Here is a 26,861-nt window from a genome sequence, read left to right on the forward strand (position 1 = left end):
AACTTTATTATAGATTCAAAATAATTTTTACATAACAAAAACCTTTATGTAGCAGGAATATCATTTTATTAGTGGAGACTTTCCCTTTACATCTCATCCGAGGACACTTCTCGCCCCTGAAAGTCCTTTAATCTCCCCTCTAGGAGGGTGACCGTCTGCTTGAGGCTTTGCTGATCAGAACTGTATTCTCGAAGCAAACGAGCAAAGCGAGTGTGTAACAGGTCCACATTGGACTCCAGAAGTTCCATTTTTTCTTCTGGAGATTTACCCGCCATCGCATTTTTCTCCCTCGTCTCATCAAGCAGGCCTTCCTTGGTCAGTATTTCTCTTCCTCTCTCTTCCAAGATCCTCTTGGCATCTGGATACTCTACCAAAGCTTCCATCAGGTCGCCCTTCGAAAGGCAGAAAAGGTCCGAGTACCCAAGGCTCCGAATACTGGCCGTCCTTCGATTTCCCATCTTACTCCCTTCGATGTTGAGGATACTAATCTCACCGAAACAATTCCCTGAAGTGAGAACAGCGTACTGAGTAATCCCATCCTCTGCGACAACAGCAAGCTTCCCCTCCTTGATGATGTACATCTCTCTACCGATGTCCCCTTTACGGCAGATGTAATCGCCGGGGCTGAAAACCTGAGGACGGAGCTTCAAGACCAACTCAACCAAAAGACCAGCTTCACAGTTCTGGAAGATCCGAACCTGGGACATAAGCATAAGGGTGTAAATCAGAGATGCTAAAGAGTCAGAAACTTAAAAGGTATGGATTTTATTGCATGGTTACATTGGTCCAGCTTGGACTATTGTGTGTATGCATATTACATACCTGTGGGATCCCTGTGGAAGCTGGAATTTTATTTGCAGCTACTAGAGTGATTGCTGATGTCTTCTGGGTCCCATGCCTAGCTAATACAAGACTATCTCCTGTGCTCGGGAGCTTTAGTCAATGTGTAAGTGGTGTAGCCAACCCTTCGGATAAAATATGTGGAATGTCAACGGTCTTGCTGCCCTCCTCAGAACAATGGGTATCCTTAGAGCTGGAACATTTAGAAAGAGAAGGAGGGCGCACCAACCTTGTACATTACCAAAGATAAAATTTATTTAAATAGTAAAAACAAGAGTGATACTCACAAATGTTTAAAAAAGGCTCCAACAATTCAGAACCGTGTCTCTAGACACCTGCAACCTGGACCAGATGTTAGGAGCAACCAGATGGCATCACAGACGGCTTACGTGTTACGAGGGAGTACCCTCTTCATCAGCGATGGCGTAAGCCTTCTGTGATGCCATCTGGTTCCTCCTAACATCCGATCCAGGTTGCAGGTGTCTAGAGACACGGTTTCTGAATTGTTGGAGCACTGTTAAGCCTTTTTTAAACATTTGTTTGTGAGTATCACTCTTGTTTTTACTATTTAAATACATTTTATCTTTGGTAATGCACAAGGTCAGTGCGCCCTCCTTCTCTTTCTATATGTCCCATGCCTAAATGCCTGGCACAAAAGCTTGTATCACTTAAAGGTCTTTTTGAAAAGTATATTGGTTACCCAACGAGTTTCAGGGCAAAAGCCAAACCACTTCTGGGTTTAAGCAGTAGATGTTATTAGAATCATAATGGAATGCACTAAAGCAGTGGTCTCTAAACTGTCGCCCGGGGGCCAGATGTGGTCCTTTGCTTGCCCTTAATAGGCTCTTGGGACACTATTCCTTCCACTGATACAAGGCACTATTCCTTCTACACCAACAATGGGATATAATTCCTGTCACCAATACCAACAGTAGGGTACTATTCCTACCACAGACCCCAACAATGGGGCACTATTCTTCCCACTGACACCAATAATGGGATACTATTCCTCCCACTGACACCAGCTGCAGGGCCCTATTCTTCCCACTGACACAAATGATGGGGCACTATAGCTTCCCCGGATACCATCAATGGGACACTATTCCTACCAAGGACTCCAATGATGGGGAACTATTTCTTTTCCTGATACCAACAATGAGGCACTATTCCTCCCACTGACACCAATGATGAGGCGCTATTTCTTCCCCTGATAACAACAGTGGGGCACTATTCCTCCCAATGACACCGATGATGAGGCACTTTCCTTTCACATTCCTTTCCTTTCACATTCCTTTCCTTTCACATTCCTTTCCTAAAATCCAACAATGGGGCACTATTCTTCCCACTGATAACAATGGTGATGAACTATTACTTGCTGTGATGCTAACAATGGGGCATTGTTTCTCTCAATGACACCAATGATGGGGCATTATTTCTTTCCCAATACCAACAAGGGGGCAATATTCCTTCCACCAATAACAATGATGGGACATTCTTTGGGACATACTCCCACTGACGCTAGGGCAATTTATTTTCCCACTGGCCACAGTCCAGCCCCCTCAAAGTCTGAGGGACATTAAACTGGCCCTTTGTTCAAAAAGTTTGGAGACCCCTGTACTAGAGGACCTGTGTTAAGGCTTGATAAGGACTAGCATTTTCTAACAGCACTAAGAATGGCTGGCTGAGTTTCTCCTGAAACAAGTTGCCCAATATAAGTATTAATATCAAATATTCTCCGAAAACATATAAAAGTATTTAAGGGATTCTGAAAATTGACCCACCTTTTTTAAAGTTTCCAGATGAACATTTATGGCAATTTCGGCTCTCAGTTTGTCAGGGAGACTTTTCAACACCTCCTTTTCATCCACTGTCTTCTCGACTGTCCATAGGTAGTCAAACCATCTAATGACCCTGACCTCCAAATCCTTGCTTACTTTTCTAAACTGCATGTAATGCTTGACGGCATCTATTTTAGCCTGGAACTCAGTCCTCGTCGCATTCATGTTTGAGATCATGGAGCCCACATTACCAACAATGGTGGCGAAGATCAAAACTCCAACCAAAAAGTCAAAAATTACAAAAACATACTCTATATCGGTTTCGGGGGGAGGGGTATCCCCGATGGTGGTAAGAGTCAAAGTGGACCAGTACAGACAGTAGGCATATTCACGAGTAAGGGAACCATATTCAGGATCAGTAATATTTGGGTAGACCCATGAATCTGTTCCAAGACCAATGCCCTTAGATATAGCATAATAAATGCAGCCATTCCAATGTATAATAAGTATGATGTATAAAACTAGGGTAAAGATTCTAAAGATATTGGGGTAACTAGTCCGAGTCTCCGTCTGGCTGAAGCATTCAAACATGCGTGGAATGTGCAGAAGTCTGTTGAAGCGCAGCTCTGGATGATGTACTCCAAGTGCCAAGTAGCCGAGATCGGTTGGAAGTATCGAAAAAGCATCCAGTTTAAACTGCAAGGTTTGGACATAGTTGTCATTCAGCATTTTTGTATCTTTAACCAACATTCCCTGCTCCAAAAATCCTTGAAAAAAGAAGATAGAAGAGTAAAAGTTAAATATGGTCAATCTGAATTTTGGATGTTTACAAGATTATAGTGTTAGCTTTAGGAAACAAAATCTGACATAGGTTTAATGAAAAAAGTATTAATGTAGAAAATGTATCATGCCATAATCAGTATATGAGACATCAACAACAGTTTCTAGAAGCCCCAACTCCAGCCAATACTTTTCATTCGAACTTGGATCAAGTGGTGAAGGGTTAACGCTCCCATGAAGTTTTTACTGCCATTGGTTTCCCCATTGGAGGGATTCTCATCACTTCCCGTGATGGAAATCTCTCCAAACTCTAGAGATCACTACACAACTCCTTAAAGCTCAAATCCACTTTCACAGCTTTCTCTGTGCTACTCACCCCCTATCCAGTGCAGATTCACCGCTCTGCGATTCTCCCCTGCCCCGCACCATTCAACCAACTTTCTCTGAGTCTAGGCCAACCTTTCTCAACCTTTTAACTCCAGAGCAACTCTTGAAATAACGATCAGGTTCTAGGGAATCCTGCTAAGATTAGGTCATTGGAAAATGTCCCCCGCATTAGTGATCAGTGGGAAGAATGCCCCCCCCCCCCCTCCCCACCTTACAGTGGTGGTCAGAACACCACCCTTACAGTCAGCTAAACACATAATTGGTGACATAGTTCTGGGTCTGACAAGTGGTGTTGGCCCTAGAACTATGCAGGGACCATCAGATGAGGGGGGCAATTAGCCACAGCTCAAGGAACCCCAAGCAAACTCTAGGGGAACTCTAGGGTTCCATGGAATCCTGGTTGAGAATGGCTGGTCTAGGTTGTTACAGACACTCCCCTCTGAGGGGGCGTATCATCATGTCAGCCTGGGCTTGCAGCACTCATGGGCAGAATAGCCCTCACACAATATTACATCCTGCTGTCTAGGAGTCAGGGTTGCCCACAACTGTCTCTGGAGGAAAAGAGGGAAAACTTGTGAAGTCACTGGACCAACCTAAAAACTGTAGGAAAAAAAAAGGTATGCCTAATAGATTATATTTACAAAATTATGGAGGGTTCTTCAGGGAGGAGAGAGGCTCAAGTTAGAAAAATCTTAGCGTTGGTCTTTAGAACTTGAGTACCAACCTGAAATGGTCTGGAAACCCACATATTTAGAGTTACACATACACCACATGAGGACCATTCAGGATGGGACGTATTAAAAAGCATGACAATGGCTGGATGAAATACTTCTAACTTGGCCCTCTATGGGGATGGGTTTATGTGGATGGGTTTATGTGTGGCTGGCTGGAGGAGAACAGACATATTGGATCCCAACGAGGGACTCCGAAAGATAATCCACCCATCCTGCTCATACAGTCTAGTGGAAGGACATAATAAACATTACAGATTTTAACAGTATATGGTTGTCTAGAGTAGTGGTTCTCAACCTTATTCCTCTTTTAACCTTAACCACTTAAGGACCAGCTGCAGCAGTTGTACTGTCGCAAGTTGGCTCCCCATGCGCGAAACGCCATACTTTTACGTCGGCTCGCGCAGTTGCGGGTGGGCATGTGCCGGCGCGCCCTTGCTCCCGCTGCAGGCTGCAGGAGAATCCTTGCTGGTCGGGTGGACTTAATGTCTGCCGGCGACCCGTGATCGCCTAGTACAGAGGCAGAATGGGGATCTGCCTTTGTAAAGAAGGCGGATCCCCATTCTGACAGATGACATGACAGGGATCTACTGTTCCGAATCATCTGTAACAGTGGTCTCTGTCATGTCCCACCCCCCCTAGAGTTAGAACACACCTAGGGAACACAGTTAACCCCTTGATCGCACCCTAGTGTTAAACCCTTCCCTGCCAGTGTAATTTTTACATTGATCAGTGCATTTTTATAGCACTGATCAATGTAATAATGTCACTGATCCCCAAAAAGTGTCATTTGGGGTCAGATTTGTCCGCCACAATGTCGCAGTCCCACTCAAATTTGCAGATTGCCGCCATTACCAGTAAAAACAATAAAAAATAAATAAAAGTCCCTAAATCTGTCCCATAGTTTGTAGATGTGATAACTTTTGCGCAAACCAATCAATTTACGCCTAAAAATAGTTATATACACAATGAAAGTAAGGGAATACAGAAAATGAATTTAGAGGCTTGAAGGCTCTGGGTGGGGCTGGGTGTCACTGTTGGGGGTTCTGAAGAGGTTTAGGGAACCCTGCAGTAGACTTGGTGGCTCATTAGCTGATGGGAGCTTGGGGCTTTTCCAGGAGGCTGGGGACTTTGCAGGGGCATGTGAGAGAATGGAGGTTGCCTCAGGGGTTGGGAAGGTACTGTGGGAAGTAGGAAGACTGTGGGGTAGGTTGGGGGGTGGTGTGGGACACTGTTAAAAGTTGGGGGCACTATGGGGGGCTCGAGGCTCTGCAGTAGGCACTGTACGAAGTTGGAGAGTACTGTGTGAGGTTTAAGGGCGCTGTGTGAGCTGGGAAGCACTGCGGGAGGTTAGGGGATCTGCAATCCCATTAGGAGGAAGGCCACAGCCCAGCAGCAGACCACTAGCCTACATAGCTTGAGTACATTGGTTTCTTCCCATGCCCAAACAGTAAAAAAAAAGTTATATACACAATAAAAGTAAGGGAATACAGAAAATTAATTTAGAGGCTTGAAGGCTCTGGGTGGGACTGGGTGTCACTGTTGGGGGTTGGGGGTTCTGAAGAGGCTTAGGGAACCCTGCAGTAGACTTGGTGGCTCATTAGGTGATGGGGGCTTGGGGCTTTTCCAGGAAGCTGGAGACTTTGCAGGGGCATGTGAGAGAATGGAGGGTGCCTCAGGGGCTGGCGGGGTACTGTGGGAAGTTGAGGGCTGTGTTGTAGGTTGGGGGGGTGGTGTGGAATACTGTTAGAGGTTGGGGGCACTATGGGGGGCTCGAGGCCCTGCAGTAGGCACTGTACGAAGTTGGAGAGTACTGTGCGAGATTTAAGGGCGCTGTGTGAGCTGGGAAGCACTGCGGGAGCCGGGTGGTTAGGAGATCTGCAATCCCATTAGGAGGAAGGCCACAGCCCAGGAGCAGACCACTAGCCTACATAGCTTGAGTACATTGGTTTTTTATATACAGAGTTACAGGGAGCATTAATTGATGGCTAACACAGTACAATACTTAGCTACTGCTAGATATACCAGAAAAGGTTCACATGATTTATTCTGATAAGCTTATTTATTGGTAGCTGTCTAAACCCACCTGTACGGAATCGGATTATGATGTCAACGATGTATATGATGTCACAAACATAGTCCAGGGTAAGCCACACTATAATATAACTGGTTTGAAGGTCATCAAAGCAGGCCCTGCCAAAGAGCAAGAAAGAAAAAATATTTGGAGAAAAGCTATGACAGAAAAAGGCTGTATGTAAAATTAGGTGCATTTAATAAAAAATAACGTGTAGGAGGGCTAAATAGCATCTTTAGAAATAACACAGGAAGTGTGTACAGGACAGCTCTGAATTTCTGGCCAAATGCTAGCCTGCTGGTTGCAGTGTGGTATTCCCATGGAAAAAAGCCCATTTGGCCGTCAAAAAAAAAAAAAAAAGGAGCCCCTGCCAAAAGCTGCCCCGCCTGTCTTATACTCACCAGTCTCTGATCCAATGAGATATAGCTTATGAGGCCTCACAGCCATGAACCAAAATCCTTTGATCTTGGTCAGCACGGGCACTTTGCACTGTCCTATAGAGAATTTGTACTCTGTTGTTAGTTGCTCACCAGTCTTTTTCCACATCAACTAATCTTTAATAGGGGATTGCACTTCAGGGCCTTGGTGCAAATCCTAAGCTCTACCAACCCTATCCGCTACCACAGCAAGAAAATGCTGAAAGAGATAGTGTAGTAACCAGGAGGGAAAAAAAAATTAAAAAAGGCATATTGTTGTTTTATTTTTCATAGTTTTATTTATTTTTGTATATTGTTTTATACTATATTTACCTTTTATATTGATTTATATATATATATATATATATATATATATATATATATTTTTTTTTTTTTTTATATATATATATTTTTTGTGTTATGTATACATATTTTTTTACACTGATTTATATTGTAATTTTGTATTTATATTTTATAATATATACATTGATATACAGCATATTATAACTATATTATTTATATTTCATTATTTATTTGGTTTATTTATTTTAGTAGTTGGCACTTTTGCAAATTGCATTACTCTAGTAGTCAGGAATTTAAAAAAAAATATATTAGCCACATTGTTATTTTATTTGACATGGTTTTATTTATTTTTTATTATCTTTTTATATTATACTTTTTTTATTGATTTATATTTTAATTATATATATATAGATATAGATATAGATATATATATATATCTATAGATATATATATATCTATATCTATATATATATATAGATATAGATATATATATATACACAGTATATATATATATATATATATATATATATCTATATAGATATATATGTGTGTAGAAAAAAATGACAGGACACGTTCGCCAATGCAAAAATATATTTATATCAAATGCTCTTCAAGGCATAAAATGGTTACATGGTACATGTAGCATTTGATATAAATATATTTTGGCATTGGAGAACGTGTCCTGTCGTTTTTTCTATTGGATATTGGTGGAATATTGTGAGTCCACCCTGAAACTGATCTCTACCTAAAGAACTAGAGGAACAGTAGAGGTAACCCATCCAAATTTTTGATATATATATATATATATATATATATATATATATATATATATAAAAATGTTATTTATTTATTATAGTTGTTGGTGCTTCTGCACATTGTATTACTCTAGTAGTCAGGAATGAAGAAAATAAAAAAATCGATTCTTTTGTTTCTATTTTACATAGTTTTTTATATTTTTTATACTGTATTTATTTTTTTTAGATTGATTTATATTTTTATTATATCATTCAATATATATATAGGTATCTATAGATACCTCTATAGATATCTATATATAGATATATCTATATAGATATATCTATATCTATATAGATATCTATAGATATATATCTATAGATATATATATATCGATATATATATATCTATAGATATATAGATATATATCTATATATCTATAGATATATATATATGTATAGATAGACAGATAGATATACATATATATATATATATATATATATATATATATATATATATAATCTATGTATATATATATATATATTTTACTTATTTATTATAGTTGTTGGCGCTTCTGCACATTGCATTACTCTATAGCACAAGGCCCTGTTCATTTTAGGTGATTTGGAATCACAAGCAGAATCGCCGCAGTTTTGCCCACGATTCCAAATCGCAACAAACCGTGCAACATTATTTTTAATGGCACCCCAATCGTGGTGTGACTCCGTTGCTCCACAATCGCACCAATACCCGAGTTTAAAAGTTGCGCAAAGCTCGATGCCCAAAAAGGAGCAGGAGCTGGGTGACAAACGTCATGCACAGGACATCCTGTGAATGGACTGCCCCTATGCACAACACATTGAAACGTGTGTAAATTGCTCTTTTAAATTCCCAAGCGGGAACGCTGGTTCCCACAACGTGAAATCTGAACAAATCCTTCTTTAAATTGAGGATTTTTTTTTTTTTTTCAAAGCAGCAACTGTCAGATGCATTGTCTCACTGGGAGGTTTTTTTTTTTTTTTTTTTACAGCCTTAAACAAACTGTGTTAGGCAAGAAGCGCTAATTTCAGAGTACTAATTGGGCTGCAGAAGCTCTGAGGTCGGTAAATCCGCTCCCAGATGAGAAAGAGATCTTATCTGTAATGCTAAGACACCCAGCAGCTAAACCAATGCTGCTTGCTGCACAGAGAAAGCCAGGCAGAGCTGAGACTAGACGCACAACTTTTCCAAAGACCCCCCATTGTGTGTCTGATGGCAAGCTCTTCTAACCTGGAGACTTCACAGGGGTCAGAGAGGCAAAGTCAACTGCAACTGCGAAAAATACCGCACTGGATCTGTGTTATCTACATATGCAACAGCTTCCCAATTGGGGCCCCCCTTCCCCCCCCCCCCCCCCAGGGCCCCATAGCAGCTGATAGGGCTTCTATGGATATTTTGACACCATTGGAATGAATTGATGGTTTCCCTTTGACACCAAAATTAGTATTTTGCAATTCAGGATTTGTGTGTCAGTGTTAAAGACAACGAGGTGTGTAGATGAACTTGACATCAGCAAGGTATTTATATTCCGCTGAGGTTAGCAAGTGACCCTGGTCTGAAAAAAAATCTGCTGTATTTCACCCTTAAGCCTCGTACACACGGTACGATTGTCGGCCAACCGAGCGTCTGATTTTTGTCAAAAGGGCGTGTGCCAGGATGTTGTCTTGCATACTAACGTTACACAATTGTCGTGCCACAAACACGAACGTAGTGACGTACTACAAGGAATTTCAGCTCTTGAGCGCCACCCTTTGGGCCCCTTCTGCTAATTTCGTGTTTGGTGAGCATCGATTCCGAGCATTAGTTTTTGTATTTTTTCGAATTTTGTGTGACGGATTTGTGTACTGACCATACGAAAATCAGACGTCAAATCCTTGTCCGCCGAAAATTTACTAGCCTGTCATCCAACATTTGTCGGCGGCGGAAAATTGGGCAACAGTTGTCAAAAGGAGCGTACTAACGCTCAGGTTTTAGGACAACAGTCTGTCAACAGACAATCCCCTGCCAACAACCGTACCGTGTGTGTACGAGGCTTTAGATTGCAACCAAGACTTACCTCACTACTAATAGGAACCAGTTATACAGCACAGGCACAGCTATGACGATAAGCCACCGATAATACCATTTTCCTGCAGGGTCAATCACAAATCGTTCAGATAACTTCACCCTGTGATGAAAAGAAAAACACACGTTTGACCCTTGACGACTCATCCAGGAGGTCATAAAAGAAAGAACCCAGAACAACATCTAAAGAACTGCAGGCCTCACTTGCTTCAGGTAAGGTCAGTGTTCACGACCGGGCAAAAACGCCATCCATGGGAGAGTTCCAAGGCCAAAGCCAATGCTGACCAAAAAAAACACAAAGGCTCATCTCACATTTGCCGAAAATCATCTTGATAATCCTCAAGACTTTTGGGCAAATATTCTGTGGACTGATGAGACAAAAGTCTTGGAAGGTGTGCGTCCCGTTACATCCGGCATAAATCTAACCCAGCATTTCATAAAGAGAACATCATACCAACAGTCAGACATGGTGGTGGTAGTGTGATGGCCTGGGGCTGCTTTGCAGTTTCAGGACCCTATGGATTTGCCATAATTGGTGGAAACATACCAGAAAATGCTGAAGGAGAATGCCTGGCCATCAGTTCATGACCTCAAGCTCAAGCACACTTGGATTTTCCAAGAGGACAATGAGAAGCACACCAGTAAGTCCACCTCTTAATGGCTCAAACAAACCAAAATGAAGGCTTTGGAGTGGCCTAGTCAAAGTCTGGACTTAAATCCGATTGAGATGCTGTACCTTAAGCAGAACGTTCATGCTAGAAAACCCTCTAACGTGGCTGAATTAAAACGATTCTGCAAATAAGAGTGGGCCACATGTCCCCCACAACGAAGTGAAATGCCCCGTACACACGATCGGAAATTCCGCCAGCAAAAGTCCGATGTGAGCTTTTGGTCGGAAATTCCGACCGTGTGTATGCTCCATCGGACTTTTGCTGGTGGAATTTCCTCCAGCAAAAGATTGTGAGCAGGTTCTCTATTTTTCCGACGGAAAAAGGCCCTATCGGAAATTCCAATCGTCTGTAGCAATTCCGACGCGCAAACTCCCTACGCATGCTCGGAAGCGTTGAACTTCATTTTCTCGGCTCGTCGTAGTGTTGTACGTCACCGCGTTCTTGACGGTCGAAAGTTCAGAGAACTTTTGCGTGACCGCGTGTATGCATGGCAAGCTTGAGCGGAATTTCCGTCGGAAAAACCATCCAAGGTTTTTCTGAGTGAAATTCCGATCGTGTGTACGCGGCAAAAGACTCGTTTCCAGTCATCGCAAACGCTTGTTTGCAGTTGTTGCCGCCAACCAGTTATTAGGTTTAGGGGCAATTACTTTTTCACATAGGGCCAGGTAGATTTGGACAGCTTTTTTCCCCTTAATAAATTAACCACTTAAAGTGGAGTTCCACCCTAAAGTGGAACTTCCGCTCATCGGATTTCCCCCCCCCCTCCGGTGCCTCAATTGGCACCTTTCAGGGGGGAGGGGGGGTGCAGATACCTGTATAATACAGCTAGCAGCAAATGCCCGCCCACCCCCGTTGTGTTCTGGGAAACACACAGTTCCCAGAACACAACGGGGACCAGTGTAGACGCGCAACGCGACTCGCGCATGCGCAGTAGGGAACCGGGCAGTGAAGCCGCAACGCTTCACTTCCTGATTCCCTGACCGAGGATGGAGGCAGGGGCAGCCGAGAGACGAGCGATCGATCGGCTTCGGCTGCCGGCATCGCAGGACCCTGGGACAGGTAAGTGTCCGTTTATTAAAAGTCAGCAGCTGCAGTATTTGTAGCTGCTGGCTTTTAATATCTTTGTTTAAGGTGGAGCTCCGCTTTAAGGACCGAGCCTCTTTTTGAGATTTGTTGTCTACAAGTTAAAAACAGGTTATTTTGCTAGAAAATTACTTAGAACCCCCAAACATTATACATTTTTTTTTCTAACACCCTAGGGAATAAAATGGCGGTCGTTGCAATACTTTCTGTCACACCGTAATTGCGCAGTGGTCTTACAGGCGCACTTTTTTTTTGGGAAAAAATACACATTTTGAATTAAAAAAGACAACAGCAAAGTTAGCCCAATTTTTTTTTTTATATTGTGAAAGATAATGTTACGCCAAGCAAATTGATACCCAACATGTCGCGCTTCAAAATTGCGCCCGCTCGTGGAATGGCGACAAACTTTTACCTTTAAAAATCTCCATAGGCGACGTTTAAAACATTCTACAGGTTGGATGTTTTGAGTTACAAAGGAGGACTAGGGCTAGAATTATTTCTCTCGCTCTACCGATCGCGGCGATACCTCACATGTGTGGTTTGAACACCTTTATCATATGCGGGCGCCACTCACGTATGCGTTCGCTTCTGCACGCGAGCTCGGCGGCACTGGGCGCGTTTAAAATTTTTTTTTTTTATTTTACCTTTCATTTATTTTATTTTTTCACAATAAAGTTTATTGGATATAAAAGGGGTAATAAGTACATAGAAAGTGGGTATTATAAATACCCAAAATGTAAGAGATTTTAACATGGAATAAGAATATTACATCATAGATGTCAAACTGTTAACAGAAATGCAGTATAAGGCACAAATATAAAGATAAAAGGTAAATATGACAATAAAATATTGTACAGAGAAGAGATTAATAATTTTTGGGATTCTGTTTGGGATTCTATTTTATTTTTTATTTTTACACTGTTCTTCTAAGAAAAAAAAAATGTGTCACTTTTATTCCTATTACAAGGAATAAAGGAAACATCCTTTGTAATAGAAAAAAAGAAAGACAGGTCCTCTTAAATATGAGATGTGGGGTCAAAAAGTCCTCAGATCTTATTTACACTAAAATGCAATAAAAAAATGTTGTCATTTAAAAAAATGCAAAAAAAAAAAAAAAAAAAAAAGCAATAATAAAAAAAAATGTCATTTAAAAAAATGCAAAAAAAAAAAAAATGCAATAAAAAAAAAAAAAATTATCATTTAAAAAAATGCACACAAAAAAAATGCAATAAAAAAAAAAAAAAAATTGTCATAAAAAAAAAAGAAAAAAAGAACCTTTAAGAGCTATGGGCAGAAGTGACGTTTTGACGTCGCTTCCGCCCTGCAATGGTATGGAGACGGGTGAGGGGCCATCTTCCCCTCGATCGTCTCCATGCCAGTGACGTGAGAGAATCCGATCGCCTTCCGCCGCTGCCAACGGCGCTGGTAAGCAGCGGAGAGCACCGGAGCACGGCGGAAAGGGGGGGGGGGCGCCCCTCTCCCGCCACCGATAAAAGTGATCTTGCGGCGAATCCGCCGCAGAGACCACTATTATCGGAAACCGGACCGCCGGCCGAAAGAGAGGATACCGGGGTTATGGCAGCTAGTTGCTGCCATAACAACGATATTCCTCTTAAAAGTTAGGACGTATATCGGCGTGCGGCGGTCCGGTTAAATTATCATTTAAAAACTGCATTTTGTATTTACTCGGGTTATCTGTGTCATATTAAAATTTGTTTGATGATCTGAATCATTTAAGTGTGACAAATATACAAAAAAAAAAAAAAAGGAGAATCAGGCAAATACTTTTTCACGGCGCTGTACATGCGGTATTTTTATCTTACTTAGGGGTTGTCTTGGTTTCTTCTTTTTTGTCCTGCGTTTGTTTCTCCTTTCCGGTATTTGCTTCTGCGGCTTGCCCTTCAGGTCCACGGAATCGGTCTAGAAAGGAATCGGGCCTTTGATCTTGATCGCGTAGGCTTCTGTGGGCCCACTCTCGCAAGACCACCACTAGACGCACTATCCTAAGAAGGTTACATTAAAAAAAAAAAAAAAAGTTGGATCAGACAATCGATTGTGTAAGCGAAACATGTAGACAGAGCGACAATTAGTTATTTTGTACTTTTTGCTATAATAAATATCCCCATTTTTTTTTTAAAAAAAAGCAAATATTTTCTCAGTTTAGGCCGATATGTATTCTTCTACATATTTTTGGTAAAAAAAAAAAAAAAAAAATCGCAATAAGCGTATATTGATTGGTTTGCGCAAAAGTTATAGCGTCTACAAAATAGGCGATAGATTTATAGCATTTTTATTATTATTTTTTTTTTTTCTACTAGTAATGGCGGCGATCTGCGATTTTTTTTTCTTTTTTTTTTATCGTGACCGCGACATTATGGCGGACACATCGGACAATTTTGACACATTTTTTGGAACCATTGGCATTAATACAGCGATCGTTGCGATGATAAAAAAATGCATTGATTCCTGTAAAAATGTCACTGGCTGTGAAGGGGTTAACCACTAGGGGGCGGTGAAGGGTGGGAGGTGATTCTAACTGAAGGGGGAGGGGACTAATGCCCTCGTACGCACGAGCGGAAATTCCGCCAGCAAAAAGTCCGATGAGAGCTTTCGGGTCCGATAATGCGACCGTGTGTATGCTCCATCGGACTTTCGCTGACGGAATTCCAGCCAGCAAAAGATTGAGAGCAGGTTCTCAATTTTTCGGTCGGAAAAAGTTCCGATCGGAAATTCCGATCGTCTGTACCAGTTCCTATGCATGCTCGGAAACAGTTGGACGCATGCTCGGAAGCATCGAACTTCATTTTCTCGGCTCGTCGTAGTTCAGTGAACGTTTGTGTGACCGTCGTGTATGCAAGCCAAGCTTGAGCGGAATCCCGTCGGAAAAATCTTGGATGGTTTTTCCGACGGAATTCCGCTCAAGCTTGGCTTGCATACACGACGGTCACACAAAAGTTCGCTGAACTCTTGCGCTCGTGTGCACGCAGGATAACTAGAGGAAGTGACGGATCGTGGTCCCTGGCTAATAGGAACACACGATCTGTCACTCCTGTCAGAACAGAACAGGGAAGTGTGTGTTTACTACTAGACATGTGCGATTAGTTTCGTACAAATCGAAAATTTGTACGAATTTCCGTAAATTCGTACATTCGGGAGGATCCGAAATACGAATTGCTATGCTTACGAATTTCGTACAAAATACGAAATTTCGTTTACGAATTTCGGATCCAAATTCCTAACGAACATTCGTAATTGTTACGAAAAGTTAACGAACCTAAAATTTAAAAACCCCAGGAAGTCAGCACAGCACAGGGATGGGAGGAGCCCCTCATAATGAGCACAGCACAGGGATGGGAGGAGCCCCTCATAATGAGCACAGGGATGGGAGGAGCCCCTCATAATGAGCACAGGGATGGGAGGAGCCCCTCATAATGAGCACAGCACAGGGATGGTGGGAGCCCCTCATAATGAGCACAGCACAGGGATGGGAGGAGCTCCTCATAATGAGCACAGCACAGGGATGGTGGGAGCCCCTCATAATGAGCACAGGGATGGGAGGAGCCCCTCATAATGAGCACAGCACAGGGATGGTGGGAGCGCCCATATTGAGCACAGCACAGGGATGGGGGGAGCCCCTCATAATGAGCACAGGGATGGGAGGAGCCCCTCATAATGAGCACAGGGATGGGAGGAGCCCCTCATAATGAGCACAGCACAGGGATGGGGGGAGCCCCTCATAATGAGCACAGCACAGGGATGGGGGGAGCCCCTCATAATGAGCACAGCACAGGGATGGGAGGAGCCCCTCATAATGAGCACAGCACAGGGATGGGAGGAGCCCCTCATAATGAGCACAGCACAGGGATGGGAGGAGCCCCTCATAATGAGCACAGGGATGGGAGGAGCCCCTCATAATGAGCACAGGGATGGGAGGAGCCCCTCATAATGAGCACAGCACAGGGATGGGGGGAGCCCCTCATAATGAGCACAGGGATGGGAGGAGCCCCTCATAATGAGCACAGCACAGGGATGGGAGGAGCCCCTCATAATGAGCACAGCACAGGATGGTGGGAGCCCCTCATAATGAGCATAATGAGCACAGCACAGGGATGGGGGGAGCCCCTCATAATGAGCACAGTACAGGGATGGGAGGAGCCCCTCATAATGAGCTCAGCACAGGGATGGGGGGAGCCCCTCATAATGAGCACAGTACAGGGATGGGAGGAGCCCCTCATAATGAGCTCAGCACAGGGATGGTGGGAGCCCCACATAATGATAAATTCATCATAACGAACATTTGTAATTGTTACGAGAAGTTAACGAACCTAGCGAAAATTCGTATTTCGGACGAAATTTCGGACACAAATTACGAAATACGAATTAATTCTAATATGAAACGTAAAGAAACAAATTTATTGACCGCGCACATGTCTAATCAGCGTGCCTGTCTGTATTTCCCCAGCAGTGTACACAAGGGTTATAATTCTAATGCCCCGTACACACGGTCGGACATTGATCGGACATTCCGACAACAAAATCCTAGGATTTTTTCCGACGGATGTTGGCTCAAACTTGTCTTGCATACACGCGGTCACACAAAGTTGTCGGAAAATCCAATCGTTCTGAACGCGGTGACGTAAAACACGTACGTCAGGACTATAAACGGGACAGTGGCCAATAGCTTTCATCTCTTTATTTATTCTGATCATGCGTGGCACTTTGTGCGTCGGATTTGTGTACACACGATCGGAATTTCCGACAACGGATTTTGTCATCGGAAAATTTTATAGCAAGCTCTCAAACTTTGTGTGTCGGAAAATCCGAATGGAAAATGTGTGATGGAGCCCACACACGGTCGGAATTTCCGACAACAAGGTCCTATCACACATTTTCCGTCGGAAAATCCGATCGTGTGTACGGGGCATAACTCTGCAGGAAGTGACAAGGACGCAGCTTTTCTGGCAGGATCGTCGGGTAATATTCCATGGCTTTGGGATGGGGTCAGGGTACCATATTGGGGGACTGGCAGAGGATAACTGTTACTGATGACTCCAAGTATATCTCGTGTTGCCCAGTTTCCACAATATAAGAGGAGGGTCTATCATCTTTGGAGTGTATGGGCGTTATCATCCACCAAATCACTGACATCTGCCACCTAGAAAAGGGGCTATATTCAGGAACTGGCTGACATGAGATCAGGCGGGACTTTTAAGGTACCAATACAACAACCTGTAGAACACAAAAACAGGTCAACAATGTCAATATCCCCGAAATGGAGCTTAACCTGCTTTGCCACAACTCCTAAGGACTATGTATATATAAATACATATTGTTGCACAGTATTGGGCCAAGGTGCAGGAAAGTAAGTTTTATACGCGTTTTGCTGTTTATTGGCTTCATCAGGAGACCAAATGCATAAATAGGGCTTTGTTTATGTAGCGCTGTATCCAAACAGGGAATAAGCCAAGTCGCCTTAGATGGGTGGAGACACAATTTTCTAGTAAAAGAAGAAGAAAGGGCTGGCGGGTACCAAGAATTAAAGTAAACAATCAATTTAGAAAAAAATATAAATTTTATTTAAACAATTCTTTAAAATCGCAATAAACATTTGCAAGGATCTCGTATCATTTCTTTTTAACATGCACAACCACTGCTTACTCTACATGTTTCGCTCGGACGAGCTTCCTCAGGAGTTTTTTGGAAGTAAAAATATACTATAAGAGAAACAACAATTGTAAATGATTATGCTTGAAAATCGCCACAAATAAAATCGCAAGGCATGTCGATAAAACAGGCCTGTAGACATACAGAGCTCTCTCTTTGATTACAAAAGATCTTCTTACTTTAAACCGTGGCTTCCTAGTGTGAATTACAATCAATACTCCTTGAATACAAGCATCTAGTAGGCACCTATTCTCAGTTCATCATTATGAAAAGTGTAATTTTGTATAATATTTGACTATTATATTACAACAATCTATACAGGCATGTTTTATCGACATGCCTTGCGATTTTATTCGTGACGATTTTCAAACATAATCATTTACAATTGTTGTTTCTCTTATAGTATATTTTAATTTCATGCGACACTTCCAAAAAAACTCCTGAGGAAGCTCGTCCGAGCAAAACACGTAAGAAGTGGCTGTGCATGTTAAAAGAAATGATACGAGATCCTCGCAAATATTTATTGCGAGTTTAAAGAATTGTTTAAATAAAATGTATATTTTTTCTAAATTGATTGTTTACTTTAATTCTTGGTACCTTAAATGTCCCCGTTTCTTCTTCTTTTGCTAGAAAAGGGGCTCTTTTTTGCCGTTTAGACCCAGTTGTGTCTCTTCCCATCTAAGACGACTTGGCTTATTCCCTGTTTGAATACAGCGCTACATAAACAAATCCATGGATATGCATTTGGTCACCTGATGAAGCCAATAAACAGCGAAACACATATAAAACTACTTTCCTGTACCTTGGCCCAATACTGTGCAACAATATGTATTTATATATACATAGTCCTTAGGAGTTGTGGCAAAGCAGGTTAAGCTCTATTTCAGGGATATTAACATTGTTGACCTGTTTTTGTGTTTTTTTGTGTTGGTAATAAAATATGTTTTGGATTTTAATGCTTTAAGAATTCACTCTTTTCTGGAGTTATGTGTGGTACCTTAAAGTCCTCTCTTTCTTTTTTTGTTCTTCACATATACATTTGAATGTGTGGTGCCATATCAACAAATTCTGCTCCACATTTTCTTATTGTTCTGTGCTTGCTGAAAATGTTTTGAGATTGAAAAAAGTAAAGGAATACAGCCACCACATTTAAGAACTGGTAAGCTGCAATATATTATACTCTTGTTCTTGAGTTTAGATGGACTTTAAGTGGGTTGAATATTGAGTTGGCCAACCCTTTGTAGCTATAACAGCTTCAACTCTTCTGGGAAGGCCGTCCACAAGGTTTAGGAGTGTGTCTATGGGAATGTTTGACCATTCTTCCAGAAGTCCATTTGTGACGTCAGGTACTGATGTTGGACAAGAAGGCCTGACTCGCAGTCTGCGTTCAAATTCATCCCAAAGGTGTTCTATCAGGTTGATGTCAGGACTCTGTGTAGATCAGTCAAGTTCCTCCAACCCAAAATCGCTCATCCATGTCTTTATGGACTTTGCTTTGTGCACTGGTGCGCAGTCATGTTGGAACAGGAAGGGGCCATCTCCAAACTGTTCCCACGAAGTTGGGAGCATGAAATTGTTCTATCGGGTTGAGGTCAGGACTCTGCAGGCCGGTCAAGTTCTTCCACCCCAAACTCGCTCATCCATGGTCTTTATGGACCTTTCTTTGTGCACTGGCCCAAATTATTTGGTGGGGGTTATGGTGTGGGTTTTTTATTTTTCAGGGGTTGGGCTTGGCCCCTTAGTTCCAGTGAAGGGAACTCTTAAGGCGTCACCATACCAAGACGTTGGTATGGACTTTATGGGCAAAGAAAGGTCCATAAAGACCATGGATGAGCGAGTTTGGGGTGGAGGAACTTGACCGGCCTGCAGAGTCCTGACCTCAACCCGATAGAACTCCTTTGGGATGAATTAGAGTGGAGACTGCGAGCCAGGCCTTCTTGTTCAATATCAGTGCCTGACCTCACAAATGCACTTCTGGAAGAATGGTCAAACATTCCCATAGACACACTCCTAAACCTTGTGGACGGCCTTCCCAGAAGAGTTGAAGCTGTTATAGCTGCAAAGGGTGGGCCAACTCAATATTGAACCCTATGGAGTAAGACTGGGATGCCATTAACCTCCCTGATGGTATTCCCGAGTCTGGCTCTGGGTGGATTTTCAGCACCAAAAGCGGTAACCCCGAGCCACACTCGGGATCGCATCGCAGGATCCAGGTACAGCTTACTTACCTTGTCCCCAGGATCCTGCGATGTCCTCCCCGCTCTGTGTGCGAGCCATTCTCTGCTCGATCTATCACGGAGCCGAGCTCCGTTCCCTGCGAGCGTTGCGACGCATGGGGACGGAGAAAGGCGCCGAATTCAAAAAGTAAAACACACAATACATATACAGTACGCTGTAATCTTACAGATTACATTACTGTATCAATTTATTTCACATCCCTTTTGTCCCTAGTGGTCTGTCCAGTGTCCTGCATGCAGTTTTATATTATAAATACTGTTCTTTCTGCCTGGAAACTGGAGATTGTCCATAGCAACCAAAACCGTCCCTTTACATCAAAAGTGGTTTTAGACCAGCTAGAAAACAGCGATAATAAATTAGAATCACTCGCAGAACTGAGCGATAGTGATTTGTGGGGAAATCCGTCATCAAACACTGAAAAGTAACGACAGCGACAATTCTGCAACTGAGCAAATTTCAGTGTTTTTTGATTTGATTACATTATTGAATAATTTTTTATTATTATTATATTATTATTATTTGTTATAATTATTTATTATATTATAATTTATGATTTCATTTTTCAAACTTTATCATACCCCGGGATGTCTACTAGACTCTTGTTTGGACAGATTTAAGTGAGTTATTCCTAAGAATTACAGGCCTACAATATAAAACGCCAAATTTCCATGCAAAGCAATTGTATCGCTTTCAGCATCAAAAATCTGAAATAACCATCCCGCCATGGAGGTTAAAGTTCATTTACAGTACGTGTAAAGGCAGGCGTTCCAATACTTTCGGTAACATAGTATATATATACATATATATATATATTTATTTTTTTTTGGTCACCCCACCATAACATGTCTAGTTGTCCCATTACTACTGCATTAACAACCCCCCCCCCAATAAACAGAGCTTATATGTATGCAGTGGCGTCGCTAGGGGGTGGCTTTTGGGGCTATAGCCCCGAGTCTCTGCAGGGGTCCCCAAGGGGAGGGGAGGCTCTCTGGGGACCCTGATGCAAGGGGGAGGCTCTCTGATGACCCTGATTTTAAGGGGGAGGCTCTCTGGGGGCCCTAATGTAAGGGGGGCTCTCTGGGAACCCTGATGTAAGTGGGGGGCTCTCTGGGGACCCTGGTGCAAAGGGGAGGCTCTCTGGGGACCCTGATGTAAATGGGGGCTCTCTGGGGACCCTGATGTAAGTGGGGGACTCTCTGGGGATACACACACACATGTATATTACTGTATATACATGTGTATGCCCGCCCGAGCGTATGACTTTCTTTACTACGCTGCTATGGGCTCTAGCCCCAGATCTTTTGTAGACCTAGCAACGCCACTGTATGTATGTATGTATATTATCATTTGTGTTTCTTACCTGGACAGAGCACCCCTCCCTCTAAAAGATGCCTGTGACACCAAATCACCATTGTCTTGGGAAATAACTCTTTGCAGCTCAGAAGATGTGTCATCGCATACTGATAAAGTCCTAAAGGCCATAAAACATAAGACAGCAGATGTAGCGATATTGTTATCAGTTGATAAATACTTTGTGCACTAAATTGAGTTAATAAATAACTAGTTAGGGAAAAGTGTAATTTTTATAAAATGATATGACACCATATTAAAGGATTAGTGTGCTTTCATATAGCTGTGGATGCTCCAGAGACGTTCCGAGAAAAGTCGATGAGCATCTGCTGCCTAGGTGTGGTCGGGGACATCAAACATTGCGACAGGAATTGGCCATCAGGTTCAGATAATTGAGCTTCCCCTGGGGAAATTTTCATCTATGGAGCTAGGCAGGCAGGATATTTTTTAACCACGTTTTTTTTTTTTTTACATTTCTGCTATGGGCCGGTTCTTTTTGCAATAACTTGGATATCAATGGCGATAACAAAGTGATATATATTATATATTTTTTTTTTAGGACATACAATGCTTTCTTTTGGGTTTATTATGCAATTAGTAGAACAAAAAAGATGAATAACACTAAAAAATAAATACTTTTTTCTACTTTATAAAATAACACTAAAAAAAATAAATACTTTTTTCTACTTTATAAAATGTGACACTAAAAACATAAAAAAATTATAATAAAGTTTAAGTATTAACTGTAAGAAAAATAGAGCTAAACGAATAATAGGTAAGGAGAGAAGGGGAAGAAGGGGTTAGGTCCCTTACACACAGATGGACTGATCGGGTCTGCCTGCCAGTTTTTTTGACCCTTCATTGTCCTCTATGGAGCTGCAGGCAACAGCGGACATTGGATCCTGTCCGCTAAAAACCCGTCTAGTGGATTGGATTGAATGGCTGCCAGGTCTAAATGGACAAGTAGTCTGTTCAGATTTGAATGCCCATAGAGAACAGTGGGCTGTGTCTGTGTCACAGACAAGCCATCCGCCCGCTCAGAGGGGATCAGCAGACAGATTCCCCCCCTGAGCAGGTGGACTCCACCATGTAAAAGGACCCTTATTGTGGCTGAATAGAGTCTAAAACTAAGCTCATCCCTTCGATCTGCAGATGAATGAAGCTGAGTAAATACAAAAGTAACAATGTTACATTGTATCTTTGTGTGCTATGTCTGTACAATATTAAGGAATGAGGTGTCAGAAAATCTAGATGGTCTTCTCACCTACTGCCACAGTTGTCTGTGGATTCCTGTTCATTTTCACTTGGTGTCTTATTGGCTGACCGCGGGTGTAAGCTGGGGGACGAGTTCTTTTGAAGATTTGTCTGGCCAGTCATCCTCCATGGGAGCGTTCAGAGAACATCAGTACAGGGGAAGAACATCAGTACAGGGGACCGCCTCCTGCTGGGAGGTGAATAATGTTCGTTTTAATAGCAAAATGTGTTTTTTTTTAACCATTTATAAAACATGATAATGTTATTTTGGTTATTGATACATGCTATTGGGTTTAATCACAGGAGTTCCTATTCTTGTTTTCCTTGCTACGGAATGCAGTCCCCTTGATATCTTATATTTTTTCTGAATCCTTTCCTTTTCCTTTTCATTTTCCCTGCTCCCTTCTCATTTCTCTTTCCTTTCTTTCTCCATTTCCTTTCCTTTCTTCTCCCATCTCTTCCTTTCCTTCCCTTCTCCCTTCTCTTTCTTTTCTTTTCCTTTCCGTTCCGTTCCTTTCCTTTTCCCTTCTCTTTCATTTCCTTCTTCTTATATTTTCTTCCACCTTCCTTCCCTTCCATTCTATTTATTTTCCCTTCCATTTTCCCTCTCCCTCCCATTCTCTTCCCTCTCTCCTCAAATCCCTTCCTTTTTATCTCCCTTGCATTCATTATCTTCCCTCTCACTTCCTCTCTCCCTTTCTTTTCTTTTCTTTCCTTTCCTTTCCCCTTTCTACCCTCTCTTTCCTTTCCTTTCTCCCTTCTCTTTTCTTTCCATTCCTTCTCCTTGCTCCCTTCTCTTCTCTTGCCTTTTACCTTCTCTTTCCTTCTCCCTTCTCTTTCCTTTACTCTCCTTTTCCCTTCTCTCTTCTTTTTATTTTTCTTCTTCCTTTCCTTTCCTTTCCCGCTTCTCCCTTCTCTTTCCTTTCCTTTCTCCCTTCTCTTTTCTTTACATTCCTTCTCCTTGCTCCATTCTCTTCTCTTTTCTTTTACCTTCTCATTCCTTCTCCCTTCTCTTTCATTTCCTTTCCTTTTACCTTCTCTCTTCTTTTTATTTCCCTTCTCCCTTCTCTCTCTCTCATTTTCCCTTCTCTTTCCTTTCCTTCTCCCATCTCTTCCTTGCCTTCCCTTCCCTTCTCCCTTCTCTTACTTTTCCTTTCCGTTCCTTTCCTTTTCCCTTCTCTTTCATTTCCTTTCCTTCTTCTTCTTATATTTTCTTCCACCTTCCTTCCCTTACATTCTATTTTTTTCCCTTCCATTTCCCCCTCCCTCCCCTTCTCTTACCTCTTTTCTCAAATCCCTTCCTTTTTATCTCCCTTGCATTCATTATCTTCCCTCTCCCTTCCTCTCTCCCTTTCTTTTCTTTTCTTTTCTTTTCTTTTCTTTTCTTTTCTTTCCTTTCCTTTCCTTCTTTTTCCTTTCCCACTTCTCCCTTCTCTTTCCTTTCCCCCCTTCTACTTTCTCTTTCCTTTCCTTTCTCCCTTCTCTTTTTTTCCCATTCCTTCTCCTTGCTCCCCTCTCTTCTCTTTCCTTTTACCTTCCCTTTCCTTCTCCCCTCTCTTTCATTTCCTTTCCGTTCCTTTCCTTTTCCCTTCTCTTTCATTTCCTTCTTCTTATATTTTCTTCCACCTTCCTTCCCTTCCATTCTATTTATTTTCCCTTCCATTTCCCCCTCTCTCCCATTCTCATCCTTCTCTCCTCAAATCCCTTCCTTTTTATCCCCCTTGCATTCATTATCATCCCTTTCCCTTCCTCTCTCCCTTTCTTTTCTTTCCTTTTCTTTTTCTTTTCTTTTCTTTTCCTCTTCTCCCTTCTCTTTCCTTTTCTTTCTCCCTTCTCTTTTCTTTCCATTCCTTCTCCTTGCTCCCTTCTCTTCTCTTTCCTTTTACTTCCTCTTTCCTTCTCTTTCATGTCCTTTCCCTTTCCCTTCTCTCTTCTTTTTATTTTCCTTCTCCCTTCTCTCTCTTCCATTTTCCCTTCTCTTTCCTTTCCTTCTCCCTTCTCTTTCCTTTCCTCTCCTTTTCCCTTCTCTCTTCTTTTTATTTTCTTTCTCCCTTCTCTTTCCTTTCCTTTCCTTTCCTTTCATTTTCCCTTCTCTCTTCTTTTTATTTTTCTTCTTCCTTTCCTTTCCTTTCCTTTCCTTTCCTTCTCCCTTCTCCCTTCTCCCTTCTCTTTCCTTCTCCCTTCTCTTTCCTTCTCCCTTCTCCTTCCTTCTCCCTTCTCCTTCTCCTTCCTTCTCCCTTCTTTCCCTTCCTTCTCCCTTCTTTCCCTTCCTTCTCCCTTCTTTCCCTTCCTTTCCTTTTTCTTTTCCTTTTTCCTTCTACCTCCTCTTTCCTTTCCTTCTCCTTATATTTTTTTCCACCCTCATTTCCTTCCATTGCATTTATTCTATTTTTTTTCCCCTTCCATCCCCCCCTTCCTCACATTCTTTTTCCTCTCTCCTTAAATCCCTTCCCTCGTATTCCCCTTGCGTTCATTATCTTCTTCTCTCCCTTTCTTTTCTTTTCCTTTGTTTTCTTCTATTTCCTCCCTCCCTCTCTCATCCATTTCCTCTTATACATCTTCTCTTTCCTTTCCCTTTCCCTTGCCTTCTTCCTAAAATAACTTAAAAAAAAATATTGTTTCATCTTTTTGTAGTCAGATGAATAGAAAGTATCCCATATGAATAATATTCTAGCACTAGGTAACTGTCTTACAGGGGACACATATTTCTTAGATCCCACCCACTACATAAAAACCTCTAATTTAAAAAAAAAAAAATAAAACACTTGGAGAAAAAAATACTTATATCTATCTACCTCTAATTTAAGCCTAAAAATGATAAAATATTGAGAGATGAAAGGAAATAATAGGCACCTTACACCTTGACTTTGAGCGCACTTGCTTAGGCGAGGGAGGTGTCAGGTGACCTTCTCCTGGGATCTCAGCGAAGCTGAGGAGCACTCTCTTCTGGGATTTGGAGTTGTTAGCTTTCCCAGGATCCCATGAGAAGGCCTTTTCCTAAGCTAATGTGCTGGAAGCTGGGGTGTAGGATGAGGATCTTTAAATTAGTGGTAGATAGACAGACAGTACAAAGATATACGACATAAACCATCATAGCTCCCCTGTAAGTCTACATCCTTAATATCCTAACTTGAGTCCCCGTAGAGTTTGGTTTCATTATTCATATTGATGGATCAATAACCAGATAGACAGAGAAGATACAATAAGGTGATTTATAACAATATATATACAGTATTTATAAAATATATAACATACAGTCAGGTCCATAAATATTGAGACATTGACACGATTCTAATCTTTTTGGCTCTATACACCACCACAATGGATTTGAAATGAAACGAACAAGATGTGCTTTAACTGCAGACTTCCAGCTTTAATTTGAGGGTATTTACATCCAAATCAGGTGAACGGTGTAGGAATTACAACACTTTGTATATTTGCCTCCCACTTTTTAAGGGACCAAAAGTAATGGGACAGATTAACAATCATCCATCAAACTTTCACTTTTTAATACTTGGTTGCAAATCCTTTGCAGTCAATTACAGCCTGAAGTCTGGAACACATAGACATCACCAGACGCTGGGTTTCATCCCTGGTGATGCTCTGCCAGGCCTCTACTGCAACTGTCTTCAGTTCCTGCTTGTTCTTGGGGCATTTTCCCTTCAGTTTTGTCTTCAGAAAGTGAAATGCATGCTCAATCGGATTCAGGTCAGGTGATTGACTTGGCCATTGCATAACATTCCACTTCTTTCCCTTAAAAAACTCTTTGGTTGCTTTCGCAGTATGCTTCAGGTCATTGTCCATCTGCACTGCGAAGCTCCGTCCAATGAGTTCTGAAGCATTTTGCTGAATATGAGCAGATAATATTCTCCGAAACACTTCAGAATTCATCCTGCTGCTTTTGTCAGCAGTCACATCATCAATAAATACAAGAGAACCAGTTCCATTGGCAGCCATACATGCCCACGCCATGACACTACCACCACCATGCTTCACTGATGAGGTGATATGCTTTGGATCATGAGCAGTTCCTTTCCTTCTCCATACTCTTCTCTTCCCATCACTCTGGTACAAGTTGATCTTGGTCTCATCTGTCCATAGGATATTGTTCCAGAACTGTGAAGGCTTTTTTAGATGTTGTTTGGCAAACTCTAATCTGGCCTTCCTGTTTCTGAGGCTCACTAATGGTTTACATCTTGCGGTGAACCCTCTGTATTCACTCTGGTGAAGTCTTCTCTTGATTGTTGACTTTGACACACATACACCTACCTCCTGGAGAGTGTTCTTGATCTGGCCAACTGTTGTGAAGGGTGTTTTCTTCACCAGGGAAAGAATTCTTCGGTCATCCACCACAGTTGTTTTCCATGGTCTTCCGGGTCTTTTGGTGTTGCTGAGCTCACCGGTGCATTCTTTTTTTTAAGGATGTTCCAAACAGTTGATTTGGCCACACCTAA

The 26,861-nt window shown here is 42.0% G+C and overlaps 1 protein-coding gene across 1 annotated transcript; it reads right to left on the minus strand.

Annotated features, from left to right (window-relative positions):
• Positions 1–25,585, minus strand: LOC141108745 (cyclic nucleotide-gated channel alpha-2-like). The gene is made up of 7 exons (XM_073600649.1): positions 22,418–25,585; positions 21,164–21,274; positions 13,725–13,904; positions 10,140–10,250; positions 6,603–6,709; positions 2,622–3,385; positions 1–698 (listed from the first exon to the last, which is right to left on the minus strand). Exons 1-7 carry the CDS (start codon positions 22,528–22,530, stop codon positions 87–89), a joined length of 1,998 nt encoding a protein of 665 aa, XP_073456750.1. The 5' UTR covers positions 22,531–25,585; the 3' UTR covers positions 1–86.
• Positions 25,586–26,861: the final 1,276 nt, after the last annotated feature.

Source organism: Aquarana catesbeiana, linkage group LG09 (assembly GCF_042186555.1).
Source record: "Aquarana catesbeiana isolate 2022-GZ linkage group LG09, ASM4218655v1, whole genome shotgun sequence".
Classification (NCBI taxonomy): Eukaryota; Metazoa; Chordata; class Amphibia; order Anura; family Ranidae; genus Aquarana; species Aquarana catesbeiana.